Below are 16,090 nucleotides of genomic sequence, written 5' to 3'. Positions count from 1 at the left end.
GTGGGCAGCTGGCTGTGGCAGTGTGGGAGGAAGTACTGCTCGAGATTCTCCAGGGGTGCTGAGCACGCGGGTGGGCACATTTGTGAGTTTACCACTTATGTGACAGGTTCGACCACAGTTTGGGCAGGAAGAATTTTCCAAGACAGTCTGTAAGAAAACATTACATTTGGCAAATGAGTAACAGATTAATTTGGTTCTTGCGGCTCAGAGTCATGGAGATAATACCTACCACGTATTGAATGCTTTCTCAGTATAGTATGTGGTTTTTAAAAAAAATATTTTCTCATTTATCACAAGCCCATTCATTCACCCATTCATTCATATATTTGTTTTGTGTGTGCAATATGCCAGGCAGTGTGGGTATGATGTGAACCCTGTCTGTTACATCGTGGAGCAGTCTGGCAAAGAAGACAGACATGAAACACAAACACACCCAGAACGAAACAAAGTAATGCTTCAGTGAAAACAGTGAGCTGTGCTGTGGGCATGAATAGGGAGAAGCTTGGAGAATGACATTAAGCCATAATCTCAAGGATGGACTGCAATTTATCAGGTCTCAAGGGAGATAAGGTTTGGGGAGAGTTCCTGGCAGATGGAAAAATACTTAATGCAGCTAAAAATTGTCGTATATTTGGGGCGCCTGAGTGGTTCACTCCGTTAAGTGTCTGCCTTCTTCAGCTTAGGTCATGATCTCTGGGCTTTGGGATTGAGCCCTGAGTCAAGCTTCCTGATTCTCTCTCTCTCCCTCTGCCCCTCCCCACTACTTGTTCTCTATCTCAAATAAATAAAATCTTAAAAAAAAAAAAAAAGAATGTAGCATATTCAAGGACTGATAAAAAGGCCAAGGGGATGGCACATGAATGTTAGGGGCTGAATTGTGTCCCCCAACCCCTCAAATTCATATGTTGAAGCCCTAGTTGTAGTACACCAGGATGCCTTTGGAGATAGAAAAGAGGTGTTTAAATTAAAATGAGGTCATTAGAGTAGGCTCTCATCCAATTTGACTGGTGTCCTTATAAAAAGAAGAAATTTGAACATACAGGAGAAACATCAGGGATGTGTGTGCAGAGACAAGGAGATTTGAGGACACAGTGAGAAGACAAGACAAAGGAGAGAGGCCTAAGAAGAAACTAACTCTGTCAACACATTGATCTCAGACTTTCAGCCTCTAGAACTGTGGGAAAATAAATTTCTGTTAGATAAGCCACCTAGTCCATGCCACTTTATTATGGCAGCCCTGGGAAATGAAAAATAACCCTATGAAGTCAGATGGTGTATTAGTTTCCTATGGTTGTTTTATCAAATTATCATAAATTTGGTGGCTTTAAAACAATTGAAGTTCATTTTTTTCAGTGCTGGAGGCTAGAAATCTGAAATCAAGATGACAGCATGGCTGTGCTACCTCCCAATGCTGTAGGGAAGAATCTGTTTCTTGTCTCTTCCTGTTTTTGGTAGCTATGGGCATTCCTGGCCTTGAGACTACATCACTCCAATCTCTACCTGTGCTCCCACTGCTCCTCTCCTCCTCTCCTCTGTGTGTGCCTCTGCCTTTCTCCTTTATAAGGACATTTGTTATTGGATTTAGGGTCCACTCTGATAGTAGAGTATGATCTCTTCACTTCAAAATCCTTAATTTAAGGGGCACTGGCAACTTTGATCTTGGGGTCGTGAACTCAAGCCCCATGTTGGTGTGTAGAGGTTACTTTAAAAAAAAATCTGTAACTTAATTACATGGGAGAAAACCCTTTCTCCAAATAAGGTCATATTCATAGGTTTCAGGGATTAGGACTTGGACATATCTTTTGGAGGCCATTGATTCAGCCCACCATAGATGGCATCATCATTTTTAGAAGAGGAAACTCAGGCCTAGAGGAGTAAGGTGATTTGCCTTTCTTCCTGTCTAATTCATCTTGAGGTACCAATTCCGGGACAAGGATTGTAATCCCAGAAGCTCCCCTGCAAACCAATAAGTGCAATGTTTATTTTCTTGAGTTTTAGACATTGAGAATAGGGGCTTGCTTAGGGGAGTTTGGAGACAGTGGATATATATGGCTTTTCCTACCTCTATCAGTCAAGAAAATAGAAATCATCCTGAGTATTTAAAAGAGGGTTAGAGTAAGGTGGGGAATTGGTTACATTGATGGTGAAAGAGATGAAAACACATAGGGAACATTGAGGCAACCCAGAGATTAGCAACAGGAAAAAGCCATGAATACCCTGAGGCTGGAGGGACAAAGGGAAGAGCATTATAACCAGATCTCTAGAGGTGGGTTAACCCAGAGAATCCAGGAACTTGACAGACTTACCCGGAGGGAGCTGGGGTGAGGGAGAAAACAACCATCACTGGAGAAATTGCCCAAAGCAGAGAACAAAGGGGAAACACACTCCCTCCACACCCCCACCAGTCTCTTTTCAGTGTCTCCCATTAGCCAAGCATAACTGGAACCAGGTGACATGGAGCTTAGCACATACAGCCTGCATGGATTAGCCCCAGTGCAGTGCAGAGTTGAGCCTTGAAGCCTAAGGAATAGATCTGAGGGCAAAGAGGCCTAAGACTAGCACTTGCCTGTAGCCATTGCTCCTTCTGGTAAAAGCATGCTGGGATTCCTATAGGGGATAACGCCTGCCCTCCTTCCCTAATTCCAGATTTCTTTTTTTTTCCTTTTTTTTTTTTTTAAAGATTTTATTATTTATTTGATAGAGACACAGTGAGAGAGGGAACACAAGCAGGGGGAGTGGGAGAGGGAGAGGCAGGCTTCCCTCTGAGGAGGGAGCCTGATGCGGGGCTCGATCCCAGGACTCTAGGATCATGACCCCACGCTTAAAGACTGAGCCACCCAGGTGTCCCCGTATTTCCTTTCTGTTTAACAATACCAACCTTCAGTGTTTCCTGGAGCTTGCATAATTCACTTTCCAAAATGCAAAACTGTTGTTTTAGACTGTGGAGTTCTCGGCGACAGAAACGGGATGGAAAGATGGTGTCTTTCAATACTTCTAAACTCTGAAATTAAAAAATAAACAAGCCTGAATTCTGTAAGCAGCATGATCAGGACAAGAAAAAAGGGAGAAGAAAGTGGTTTGATGTATGTTTTACAGAAACAAAGGCCTACATGACCCCATAATTTCATCTTACCTGAGCTTAGCCTGAGTGTTGTGCTGACCTGAGCACACACACAGGTGAACACACATACCAAATATGCAGAAAAACCATATTGCTGAAGATGGGGTTGTCAAAGCCATACCTGGGCCATGCAGTTCTGGCACCAACTGTATATAGACCACACTCTATTTGTCCAAAGTTTTACGGTATCTTTGATATTAGGAAGTCTAAAGTTCCAGGATGGTCTTAGCCAACTTCTGCTAAGGGAAGTATCTGCTGAAGGAATAACCACTCTGTAGGAAAAACAAAACCAAACAAAAAACTCCTGAGTTGGAATAACAGCTTTATTTATTTATTTGTTATTACTATTATTAAAGATTTTATTTTTTTCATTTGACAGAGAGAACGAGAGCACAAGTAAACAGAGCGGCAGGCAGAGGGAGGGGGAGAAGCAGGCTTTCCACTGAGCAGGGAGCTGGATGCGGGGCTCGAGCCCAGGACCCCGGGATCATGACCTAAGCTGAAGGCAGATGCTTAACGACTGAGCCACCCAGGTGTCCCTAACAGCTCTACTTAAATAATAAGCTTGAGCATCCAACTCTAAGCTTGAGCATCCAACTTTTGGATTTGTCTCAGGTCATGCTCTCATGGTCGTGAGATTGTGCCCCATATCTGGCTCTGCACTCAGTGGGAGTCTGTTTGGGATTCTCTCTCAACCTCTGCCCTTCCCCTCATTTGATCTCTCTCATTCTCTCAAATAAATACATCTTTAAAACATAAAATAACATGCTAGTTTTATAGTATGACTCAGGAGCAGAGACTACCTAAAGCCAAAATTTTCATTAAATTTTAGAGTTCCAAGATGCACTTATGCAATAATTTACTTTATAAATAAGTAGTAATAAATAAAATAAACAGTAAGTAAAGAGGCGTCAGGGATTCAGTAATGAACAACATGATAAAAACCATGCCCTCATTAAACTTACATGTCTTGGGACAAAGGTAATAAAGTCAATTAGTAACATATATGGATTGTTATATAGTGAATAAATACTATGAGGAAAAAGATAGAGCAAGAGAGAAATGTTGGATGGAGGTGAAATTTTAGCTAGGGAAGTCTCACTGAGAAGGTGACTTTTGAGGAAAAAAAACCCAAAACTCAAACAAAGAAAGAAGCTAGCAATACACGGGCACCTGGCTGGCTTAGTCAGTAGAACAGACAACTCTTTTTTTTTTTTTTTTAAAGATTTTATTTATTTATTTGACACAGAGAGATCACAAGTAGACAGAGAGGCAGGCAGAGAGAGAGAGAGGGAAGCAGGCTCCCCGCTGAGCAGAGAGCCCGATGCGGGACTCGATCCCAGGACCCTGAGATCATGACCTGAGCCGAAGGCAGCGGCTTAACCCACTGAGCCACCCAGGCGCCCCGAACATACAACTCTTGATTAATGGTCATGAGTTTAAGCCCCATGTTGAGCGTAGAGCCTACTTAAAAAAGGAAAAAATAAAGAAGCTAGCAATACAAATATCTGGGAGAAGAACATTTCAGGCATGGGTAATAATAAGTGCAAAGGCCCTGAGACAGCAGCTTGTCTGAGGTGTCTAGAGAACAACAAGGCCAGGATGACTAAGATGGAGAAACTGAAGAGTAGGGGGATTAGGAGAGAATGTCAGAATCAGATCATATTGCTCTTGTGGGTCATACAAAGGATTTTATTTTATTTATTTATTTTTGTTTTAAAAAGTATTTTATTTATTTATCTGACAGAGAGATCACAAGTAGGCAGAGGAGAGGAGAAGGCGAAACAGGCTCCCCCACTGAGCAGAGAGCAGGACGCCAGGACTCGATCCCCTGGACCCCCGAGATCATGACCCAAGCCCAAGGCAGCGGCTTAACATGCTGAGCCACCCAAGCGCCCTGCCTCATACAAGGATTTTAATTTTGACTCAGAAGAAGAAGGACATGGAGAGTTTTTATTTATTTTACATAACTCTCTACACCCAACTCATGACCCGGAGATCAAGAGTCACACACTCTTCCAACTGAGCCAGCCAGGTTCCCCAGGAAAGACTTGGAGAGTTTAAGCAGAGGGGCAATATGACATGATTTTTACGAGGCTCACTCTGACTGTTGCTCAGAAATACACTGCAGAGGGGCAAAGGCAGAAGCAGGAACAGCAGTTAAGGGCCATTTTCAATATTCAAGAGAGAGAGAGAAGAGTTAAGGATAATATCATGGTTAATACTTTTTGAGGGCCAGTTTAGTTTAAAAAATTTTCTGTAAAGAGAGCTATAACAACAAAATGTATAATGTATGTCATTGTGAAACCCAGTATCCTAGGCTTCTGATAATTCAGAGTCTCTTTCAGTAACACATTTAAACCTCCATCCCAGAGAATAACTGACCAAGCTTTACCAAAACTGAGATTTAAATTCCAGTTATATATTCCTCTTGCATCTCTTAGTTACCAGATTTATACAATTAAACTGAATAGGGAAAGAGAAAATAGTTACTGTGCATCTTCAGTACAATTTCTTATGATTTAAACTTCATTTAAACACTTTAAAAAAAAGATTTTATTTATTTATTTGAAAGAGAGAGAGAAGGAATGGGGGGAGGGGCAAAGGGAGGGGGAGAAGCAGTCTCCCCGCTGAGCAGGGGCTCAGGAGAGGACTCTGGGATCATGACCTGAGCTGAAGCCAGATGCTTAATCAACTGAGCCACCCAGGCGCCCCTAAACTCTTAAATGATGGTCACCACATAAAATTTAGAATGCTCGGTCAAAATTTAATTTCTGAAGAGGGATGAATAATTTTTTAGCATAAGGATATTATAAATGTTGCATGGAACAATATTTTAAAAATTTCATGTTTTATCAGAACTTTACATTTAATTGGGCATTCTGTATTTTTATTTGCTAAATCTGGTAACCCTATCCTTAAGGGATTTTTAATATTTTTTCTTCTTCACACTTACGCCTTACCTTTCTGGTGAGGGTGGCGGCGGAGGAGGTGTGATTAGCTTGGGCTGAAAGTGAGAGGCTTCTCTTTTTTTGAATAATCTTTTTGCTTTGGCTTTTAGCTTTCTTCTTCGTTGCTTGAACTTAGGCATGATTTCTGTAGAGAAAAATTTTTTTACATGTTTTTTAAATTTTAGAATAATATACACATACAGAAAATGCAGAAATCCTTAATTGTACAGTTCAGTGAATTATCAGAAAGTGAACACACCCTTGTAACCACCACTTTGGTTAGGAAATAGATCACTACCAGCATTCCAGAAGTCCTCTGAAGTGAAGAAAAATTTAAACCCAGATTTAAAGTATCTTTAGAGACTCGGCTTTGGCATTACATTGCTCTCTAATTTTGTTTTGCTTGCCTTGCTCTTCTTCATTAAGTCAAGTGTATTTCCATTTCTTATAAGAGAGAAAATGGCTAGAGTTGGGTTATGGTCAGTTATTAAAAGAAGTTTCTTTCCAGGAACATTTACTGAGCACCCACTGTGACAGGCGGAGTTGGTAATGGAAGAAACAAATTTAACCACTGAATATCCGTTTGCTTTTAGGCACCTTCATATACATTTTCTCAGTGAATCCTCACTACCTGGCAAGATTTTATCCCCAAGGAAGAGGATTTTTATTCCCATTTTTTACATTAAGAATAAACTGAGACTTAGAAAGAGTATATGATTTGCCCAGTGTAATGCAGTAAATAAATAAGTCTCGGAAGACTGTGTTCTTTCTAACACTCCGTGGTGCAACATTTGATTAAATGGGTGGTATACAATGTAATAGCAGTTACTCCAAATCTAAGACCCCCAAATGTTTCAAAACATTTATTTTAAAACACTATTTAGTGTATTTAGCTTTTAATCTGGATCCTTTTCTGAAGAACATTAAGTCAGAGCTAGTTTGATGTGAAGACGGGCTTTGCGGGTCACCAGTTGCTGCTACCTGAGGAACAAAGATGTCCTTATTCAAGTAGAACTAAACATGGGCTCAAGGGCTGGGCCTCCCTGCCTTCAAACTCACATTTGAATAGGAACAATTGGCCTTTAAAATACAAATTCATTCCACTTTTGTTCACCCAGTACCCTTTCAATACTTAGTATGCAGCTCTAGGCTTGCCCAGCTCTCGGATTGCACTGGCTGAAAACCCCCCCTTTTTTTTTTTACTGGCTGTGGGTTGTGAAAACTCCGGAGTGGCTAACTGCAGTTCCAAGCGCGTTGGTCTTGCAGAGGGCACCCCTAATGGCAATGGGCGACAGTGCAAATATCAACAGCCCTTCTAGGAGCAAAGGCTCTCGATAGCATCTTATTGAGCTGATGCCAGGTCTCAAACTAGCAGTTTTCCTTAGTTGTTCTTAGAGGCCTGGGAGATACAGCAAAAAATAGCTGACTTCCCTTGTATTCTATCATTTCTCCTTCCTGCTGAAATAATGAAAGAAGGCTAAGCAGGGATTATTAAATACACAGGGTGTTTAAAGGACTCACTGATTTTTTTTTAAGATTATTTATTTATTTATTTGACAGATAGAGATCACAAGTAGGCAGAGAGGCAGGCAGAGAGAGAGAGAGAGGAGGAAGCAGGCTCCCTGCTGAGCAGGGAGCCCGATGCGGGGCTCGATTCCAGGACCCGGAGATCATGACCTAAGCCGAAGGCAGAGGCTTAACCCACTGAGCCACCCAGGCACCCCTGATTTTTTTTTTTTAAACAGACTTAAAATAACACAAAACAACAATACTCTGAATGAAGATGTTTAGGAGAGCCTCAGAGGAAGTAAGCAATCTTGCGGTTGCCTAAAAAAAAAAGATTAAACCTCATCACATCCATGCCCAGGACTTTCTATGGAGAGATGTCACTGAGAACCTCTATCTAAAGTCCAGAGTTCACTGGGTGAAATCCCCGGAATCTGAGACTTCCATGGTAACTTCCTCTTCTTGCCTCCATCTGCCCCTTGCAGCCCTCCCCCAATTCTGTTCCCTCTCTCCCTTTGATGTCTTTTGTTAGACATCAAACTGACACAGAGAACTGGTCTCCTGCCTCCTTTTTCCTATATTCACCAAGCACTCAGTTATAAAAATAGACTTCAGAAAGGAGCTGGACATTCTGGTTTAAACTTGGTAGATTGGCTCTATTCCTTTATCTCCACTCCAATAGTATGCTGGGGTTGGCAACAACTGATACATTTTCAGGAAGTCTGTGAGTTAGTTGTGAAACACATCCACCATTAAAATTAAATTATATAAATTATATAATATATTACATATATTATATATAACATTATTACATTATAATATATATATTATATATATTGATGCAAAGCTCATTACTTCCTAATGATTTTACTATTATTTATGCTGTTGAGGTTGTTTACATTATTGTATCTATATAGTGAAAATGCTATAAAATGCTAATTTCTTTCCAATTCCATATTCAGTGACTTCACATTGAAATCTTGAAATTGGCTATGATGGGAGTATTTACACCGTGGATATAGCACCACAAATCAGGGCTTGATTCATTATGCTGTTGATTGTTAAGAGAGTGATAAAGAAAATGTTAATAATGCAGGTTAGATTTAAAAGCAAATCTTGGGGGCATCTGGGTGGTTCAGTCAGTTAAGCATCTGCCTTTGGCTCAGGTCATGATCCTGGGGTTCTGGGTTGGGTCCTGGGGCCCTGTGACCAGCTCTCTGCTCATAGGGGAGACTCCTTCTCTCCCAACTCTTCCCTCCTGCTTGTGTTGGGCTCTCTCTCTCTCTCAAATAAATAAATAAAATCCTTTTAAAAAGTGTATATCTTGTCTGTAGTTGTTACATTGTGAAAAGCTTAAAAAAATTGAGGAATATTCTGGTATGTAAAAATGATTATTTGAGTCATCAAAGAAGTTGCTTACATAATTGAAATGAAGTTCCAATATAAATCTTTTATGTTTCGCATTATCTTATTCCATAGAGTAAATGAAAAGATCAACTGACATTCCTATCAGGACTATACTTGTTTATAAATTGGAACCATAGCAGGACACCTGGGTGGCTCAGTCTGTTAAGCATTAAACTTTTGGTTTCAGCTCAGGTCATGATCTCTGGGTTGTGAGATCAAGCCCCACAAGGGCTCCACTCCACGCCCAGTTCAGAGTTTGCTTGAGATTCTCTTCCTTCTCCTCTGCCCCTCCCCTTTCTTGCTTTCTCTAAAATAAAGAAATAAATAAAACCTTAAAAAAAAAATTGGAACCATAGCTTGGCTACAGATACAAGAAGTCTGTAAAAATCAACAGTAGTATTCTCTGAGAATCAACTGTATATGAAATTTACAAGAACATTATAGGGGTGCCTGGCTGGCTCCGTCAGAGCATGTGATGCTTGATCTCAGGGTTGTGAGTTCAAACCCCATGTTGGGTGTAGAACTTACTTAAAAGAGAAGCATTATATATATTTTATTATTGTTTATAATAATTTTATTACCTAATATCAGTAAATTTATAATAAAATTATGCATATGTATCTATTAAACATTTATTAGCACACTATTGGTCCAATCCCTTCTGAAACATAACCAAAAAAGGCAGTAAAAGAGTGGTGAATATATTTCTCTTTCTTTTTAAGAAAAAAGATTTTTTTTTTTTTTTTAAGAAATCTCTACGCCCAAGTTGGGGTCGAACTTACAACCCCACGATCAAGAGTCACACATTCAACTGACTGAGCCAGCCAGGTGCCTTAAGGTGAGCATAACATAATGTATAGAGTTGGAGAATAATATGTTGTACACCTGAAGCTAATGTAACTTTGTGTATCAACTCTACCTCAAATAAATAAAAAAAAAGGAGGGGTGCCTGGGTGGCTCAGTTGGTTAAGTATACAACTGTTGATCTCAGCTCAGGTCTTGATCTCAGGGTCATGAATTCAAGCCCCGCTTTGGGCTCCACACTGGGCATGGAGCCTACCCAAAAGAGGGAAAAAGAAAGAGAAGAAAGAAGAAAGAAGAAAGAAGAAAGATGGATGGATGGGAGAGAGGGAGGGGAAGGAAGAAAGGGGAAGGAAGGAAGGGAAAGGAAGAAAGGAAAGAAGGAAGAGTAAGGGCAGTAAAGGAATAAGAAAATCATAAACCCCTAAAACAAAGAATGGGAGCAGACTATGGGAGATGATGAATGTCGACTAAATTATGGAAAGGAAAGGAGATGGATGAGTTGGCAGAGCAGAAGAAAATGGAGCTTTGACTGCCTATGATAGGCAAGCCAACTGGAAGCAAGACAATTCTCAGAACTTTAGGTAAGAGTATTCTGGACTTGAAGGTACCTAGAACCTATAAAGTTTGAGGTGGGGGTTAAAATAGGATTAATTTAAATCTTTATAAAGATTGGATAGGCCTCTGGAGTCTGTCTTCCAGTTCTTGTAGCCAGGCAGCTCCTAGCATTTATGTCCTCTCCAGTAAAGGTGGATAGGTTTATTCTCTGGAGAAGTTGAACCATAGAGGTGCCAAATTGTGGGCCATGAGGCATAGCAATAGCAGAGTCATGTGTCATCATTCAGAAGATAGGGGATGATCCTGAACTGGAAAGTAAGACTTTTCAATCCCTTTCCTCAGCTCAGCTCCCAGAACAAAGGCCACCAGTTTTAATTCCCTGACTCAAATCCCTATACCTTTCATTTCCCCTTGAAGACTAGAAGATTCCTCTCCAGGGAAATTGGCTTGCCGGAGAAAAAGGACATATAGATATTGACATTTAGGGTCTCCCCAAAATGGCCAAGTCCGTGATCATTCATCCACTCAGGTGTCCACAGGTTGATAATATCCACCTCCTGTACTTTAAGCTTCCAATTCTTTTTCCCCCTTTGGTGCTCTCCTCTGACTTATAATAGCCAAGGATCATCAGTTATTTTAGGAAAGTCTCTAACGTTAAAGACAGAGACCAAAATACACAGAGTAAAAAGAGGATTTCTATTTCTTAAGGAAATGTAAAGGATGTAGGAAGCGGATTGGGAACCTCGGTGGCTCAGTTAAGCATCCAACTTCAGCTCAGGTAATGATCTCAGGGTCCTGGAATCCAGTGCTGTTCAGACTCCCTACTTAGCAGGTACTCTGCTTGTTCCTCTCCTTTGGTCCCTCCCCTGCCCTGTGCATGTGCTCTCTCTCTCTCTCAAATAAATAAAATCTTTAAAAAAAAAATTAAGAAAGAACATAGGAAGCAGAACAAAACTTTAAATTTTTTTTTTTTTTTTCCAGAAAATGAGATACTGGGCCACCTGGGTGGCTCAGTCATTGGGTGTCTGCCTTAGGCTCAGGTCATGATCCTGAGTCCTGGGATGGAGCCCCGAATCAGGTTCCCTGCTCAGTGGGAGGCCTGCTTCTCCCTCTCCCATTCCTGCTGCTTGTATTCCCTTTCACTGTGTCTCTCTCTGTCAAATAAATAAATAAAAATCTTAAAAAAAAAAAAAAAGAGGGGCACCTGGGTGGCTCAGTGGGTTAAGCCTCTGCCTTTGGCTCAGGTCATGATCTCAGGGTCCTGGGATCGCGCCCCACATCGGGCTTTCTGCTCATCAGGGAGCCTGTTTACCCCCTTCTCTCTCTGCCTGCCTCTCGTCCTACTTGTGATCTCTGTCAAGTAAATAAATAAATCTTTTTTAAAAAATGATTTTTTAAATTATTTGACAAGACAAAGATCTTTTTTTTTTTTAAGATTTTATTTATTTAGGGGCACCTGGGTGGCTCAGTGGGTTAAGCTTCTGCCCTCGGCTCAGATCATGATCCTGGGGTCCTGGAATTGAGCCCGCATTATGTTCTCTACTCAGCGGGGAGCCTGCTTCCCTTCCTCTCTCTCTGCCTGCCTCTCTGCCTACTGGTGATCTCTGTCTTTCAAAAAAATAAATAAAATCTTAAAAAAAAAAGCACTAGATATTCTGGAGAGGATACCTCTCTGAAAGAATATATAGCAGTCTTCCTCGAGGTTAAAACACATATACTCATCCCCTTTCCGAAAGACTAATGGGACATACAAATTCTCTTTGCTGGACTAGGTGGGATTCCAACTAGTAATACTAGAAAGAGGCTTTAAAAAAAAATTTTTTTTTTTAAGATTCATTTATTTATTTGAGAGAGAGAAAGCACGAGAAGGGGATGGGGCAGAGGGAGAGAATATCCAAGCAGACTCCAGCTGAGTGTGGAGCCCGATTCTGGGCTGGACGCCCTCAGCCATGAGATCAGGACCTGAGTTGAATCCAAGAGCTGACACACAACCAACTGAGCCACCCAGTCGCCCCTTTTTTTTCATGATTACTTAAAGCATTTCCACCCCCCCCCCCCTTTTTTGGTAAAGATTTTGTTTATTTATTTGACAGAGAGAGATCACAAGTAGACAGAGAGGCAGGCAGAGGGAGAGGGAAACGCAGGCTTCCCACTGAGCATAGAGCCCGACGTGGGACTCGATCCCAGGACTCTGGGATCATGACCTGAGCCAAAGGCAGATGCTTAATGACTGAGACACCCAGGCGCCCCCATTTTTCCTCTTTTTAATTGAAAAGTACTCTTCCTTCCTTTTTACCTGCCCTTTTTTTTTTTTTATATTTTATTTATTTATTTGACAGAGATCACAAGTAGGCAGAGAGGTAGGCAGAGAGAGAGGAGGAAGCAGGCCCCCCGGCGGAGCAGAGAGCCCGATGTGGGGCTTGATTCCAGGGATCATGACTTGAGCCAAAGGCAGAGGCTTTAACCCACTGAGCCACCCAGGCGCCCCTACCTGCCTTGTTTTGAAAGGAATTTAAGGCTGATTAGAAACAGTCTGTACTACCACACACACAAAAAGATAGGTGAGGAAATTAGCATACTTCTTTACAGAATAGAAAATATATAACATATATTATATATATTCCACTTATATATATATATTCATGTACATGAATTAGAGATATTTATCTGATTAATTTATCCGGTCCCTTCTTACCATTGCGCCCCTTTCTGTCCTGATTTCAGTTGCCTTTGCTATCTTTCCCATTTTAATTTTTGCTATATAGTGTATTTCCTAGTATTAATTTTTGAAAAATTTCAAACCTTGAGAAAATTTATAATAGTATAATACTCATATGTCAGCATCTGAAACAAATACAACATTGTGTGCCAATATTTTCAAGAAAAATATAAATAAAAAATAAAAGATCATGTTAATTCTGGAAAAAAAATACTCATATATTACTCACCTAGATTCACCAATTGTTATCGGTTAGTTTTCTTTCAGTATAGGTGTGCATATAATATGTATTATATACTATGTATAATTTACAAAATAAATGTATGTAATATATAAATTTATATTTTACATAAGTTTATATATTATTACATATATTATATATTATATACATACACACACCCCTAAATTAAAAAAATAGCAATAGATGAATCTAAGTAAATAATATGAGTATCAATTACAGTTTTTGTAAATTTTCATAAAGTTTGAAAATTTGCAAAATAAAAAAATATGATAGATATATGTGTATATAGACACACACACACGCACACATATACACACACACACACACACACACACACACACACAATAGTGTTTTAGTTTTTAGTTTTTGGCTGAGCAGAATCATGATACCTCATGCCTAGATACTTCAACTTGAGCTTCCTAACATGGACATGGACATTGTTCTACAAAACCAATCACAGCCAGGAGATTTAAGCTTGATATTATCTAAGAAGTCCATAATTACCTCAGTCACCTCAATAATATCCTTTACAGCTGCTCCCTTTCCCCTTCCACAATGTATTTAACTATAGTGCCTTTTTAGTTTCCTTCAATTCACAATAGTTCCCTAGTCTTTTCATGTAAGTATTTGCCTTTCTTCCTATTTATATTTTTGAAGACTCCAGACCAGTTGCTTTGGAAAACGTCCCTCAGTTTGGGTTTGCCCCAATATTCCTTTAATGATCTTCCTGACTTTAGTCTTGCCAATCATTTTCTACAAAGTTATTAGAGTTAGTAAAAAAAAAAAAAAAAAAAAGGATCCTGATAATTCCCTTGCTTAAAAGTATTTGAAGATTCCTTTTCATTCTCTGGATAAACTAAATTCCTTCATACCTTTCAAAGATCATCACAATTTAGTCTGATGGCCCTTTGCAGCCTCATCTCTACTAGTGATTAGTGGTTTGTACCTCAGGTATACCAAACACTGAATACTTTCTACAGTATAGTTATCAGGCTCAGGCTCTCCCTCTGCTTGGGGTATCCTCTTTCAAGTCAACTTATATAGCTTCAAAATGCTGTTACTTTTTCTCACAGATATTTGTTGAATGCTGATAATCCACCATGGTAGGTAGGTGTGGTAGGTTTTGGGATACAATTTGAAACAAGGCCAACATAGTTTCTGTCCTTATGGAATTTATGCTGATTAAAAATGTCATACCTTTTGTGCTTCTATAGCACTTTATAAACATTCTTATTATAACATTTACTGTATTGCATTGTAATTTTTGTTTGCATGTTTGTCACCCAGTTAGACTGTGGACTTTTCAAGGTTAAGATTAATTTTATTCATCTTTGTTTTCCCGGAACCAAGAGTGTAGCAGGCATTAAATAATTTTCATTCAATAAATGAATGAAATAAATCATTCCTGCTAAGTGTTAGGTAGCAAGGTGTCTCTTTTTTAGTCAGGAATATGCTTTACTACAATTATATTTTGTAAAATCTCTTAATGAGGGAGGTTTTTAGTTCTTCAAATCATTCCACACCTTCATATGGTTAAAGGATGGCTCCAAAACTATTTCCAGTGGGAAGATGCAACAAATAATAGAGTAAGAACTCAGTTGGCTCTACTGCTTCTATTAAAACTCCACCCAGTGACGGGAGAAGTGCTTTTGGTCAGGGGGGGTACTTCCAAAACTGTGACAGCAACGAAAATAACAATTGCATTTCATTACCCTCTTCCTAAAACACATTTTAATGTAGGTTCCTATACTTTCCCATAAACAGCTTTCAGTCAATTAATCAATTTCCATTACTAGTTCAACTCATTACTCTTGAACATTCATAGGGCTATTTCTGGTACTTGATTGTATTTAATTTTGTTTTACGCAGTACAACACTACTTTTTTAATTCCTGCCTTGTTTCTCTGACGTGACTGCAGCTTGCTAAAACGTAGTCCAACACAGCATTAGGCACAAGTAAACAGGCACACTTAAAAAATTGACACTGTCACAAAAAGTCTGGGGATATTAAGAGCATATCAAGGAACAAAGTAATACTGCCTGTCAAACTTTAACGTGCATAAGAATCACGGGGAGGGGCGCCTGGGTGGCTCAGTGGGTTAAGCCTCTGCCTTCGGACCAGGTCATGATCTCAGGGTCTTGGAATCGAGCCCACAACGGGCTCTCTGCTCAGCAGGAAGCCTGCTTCCCTCTTTCTCTCTGCCTGCCTCTCTGCCTACTTGTGATCTCTGTCTGTCAAATAAATAAAATCTTAAAAAAAAAAAAAAGGATCACTGGGGGTGGGAGATCTTGTTAAAATTCATATTCTGATTCAGTGGGTCTGGGTGGAGCCCGATAATTTGCATTGTTAACAAGCGCCCAAGTGATGCAGATGCTGTTGGTCCCCCAACAACACTGAATAGCAAAGATCTAAAGGAATGTGCAAAAGGAAGGCAGATGCTTTGATCCAAAACGTATTCTGCAGAGCGTTAATTAAATATAAAAGTGTGGTTAGGGTGGAGCCAGGGCGAGCTCTTCTTACCGAACCTCAAACCTCCTCCTCCCAGTATCATCTCCCCGAGTCCAGCCAAAGTCCCCACCTCCATGAATCTTAAGAACACAGGCAGCAACAGGCCCAGCTGTTGAAGACGCGAGCCCAGGTAACACAAGGGAGATTCTCCCTGCACTCACAAGTCTAAGAGCCCGGGATCTGATGGAGTCCGGGTAGTGGCCTCTCCTTCTCGTTAAAGAAAGATTCAAAATTAAAACCTTATCATGGAGGGACCAATCGTAGCAAAGGTCTCTCC

General features: G+C 40.2%; 1 protein-coding gene and 1 long non-coding RNA gene across 2 annotated transcripts in view; one reads left to right on the top strand and one right to left on the bottom strand.

Moving 5' to 3' along the window:
- The window catches only part of LOC125088038 (uncharacterized), a 22,013-nt gene extending 13,195 nt beyond the window's left edge, over positions 1–8,818 (top strand). The window contains exon 4 of the long non-coding RNA XR_007123557.1: positions 7,818–8,818. This is a non-coding gene — a long non-coding RNA (uncharacterized LOC125088038). The remainder of the gene's footprint in view (positions 1–7,817) is intronic.
- Positions 1–16,090, bottom strand: part of PRR11 (proline rich 11) — a 24,462-nt gene extending 8,372 nt beyond the window's left edge. Inside the window, 5 exon segments of the mRNA XM_047708955.1 lie at positions 1–147; positions 2,879–3,001; positions 3,243–3,393; positions 6,085–6,217; positions 15,975–16,090. Of these exon segments, the coding sequence (XP_047564911.1) occupies positions 1–147; positions 2,879–3,001; positions 3,243–3,393; positions 6,085–6,212 (549 nt within the window). The 5' untranslated portion in view covers positions 6,213–6,217; positions 15,975–16,090.

The sequence above is a fragment of the Lutra lutra genome, chromosome 16 (assembly GCF_902655055.1).
Source record: "Lutra lutra chromosome 16, mLutLut1.2, whole genome shotgun sequence".
Taxonomy (NCBI): Eukaryota; Metazoa; Chordata; class Mammalia; order Carnivora; family Mustelidae; genus Lutra; species Lutra lutra.
The sequence above is the reverse complement of the archived record's forward strand: the minus strand, read 5'-3'. Positions and strand labels throughout refer to the sequence as shown.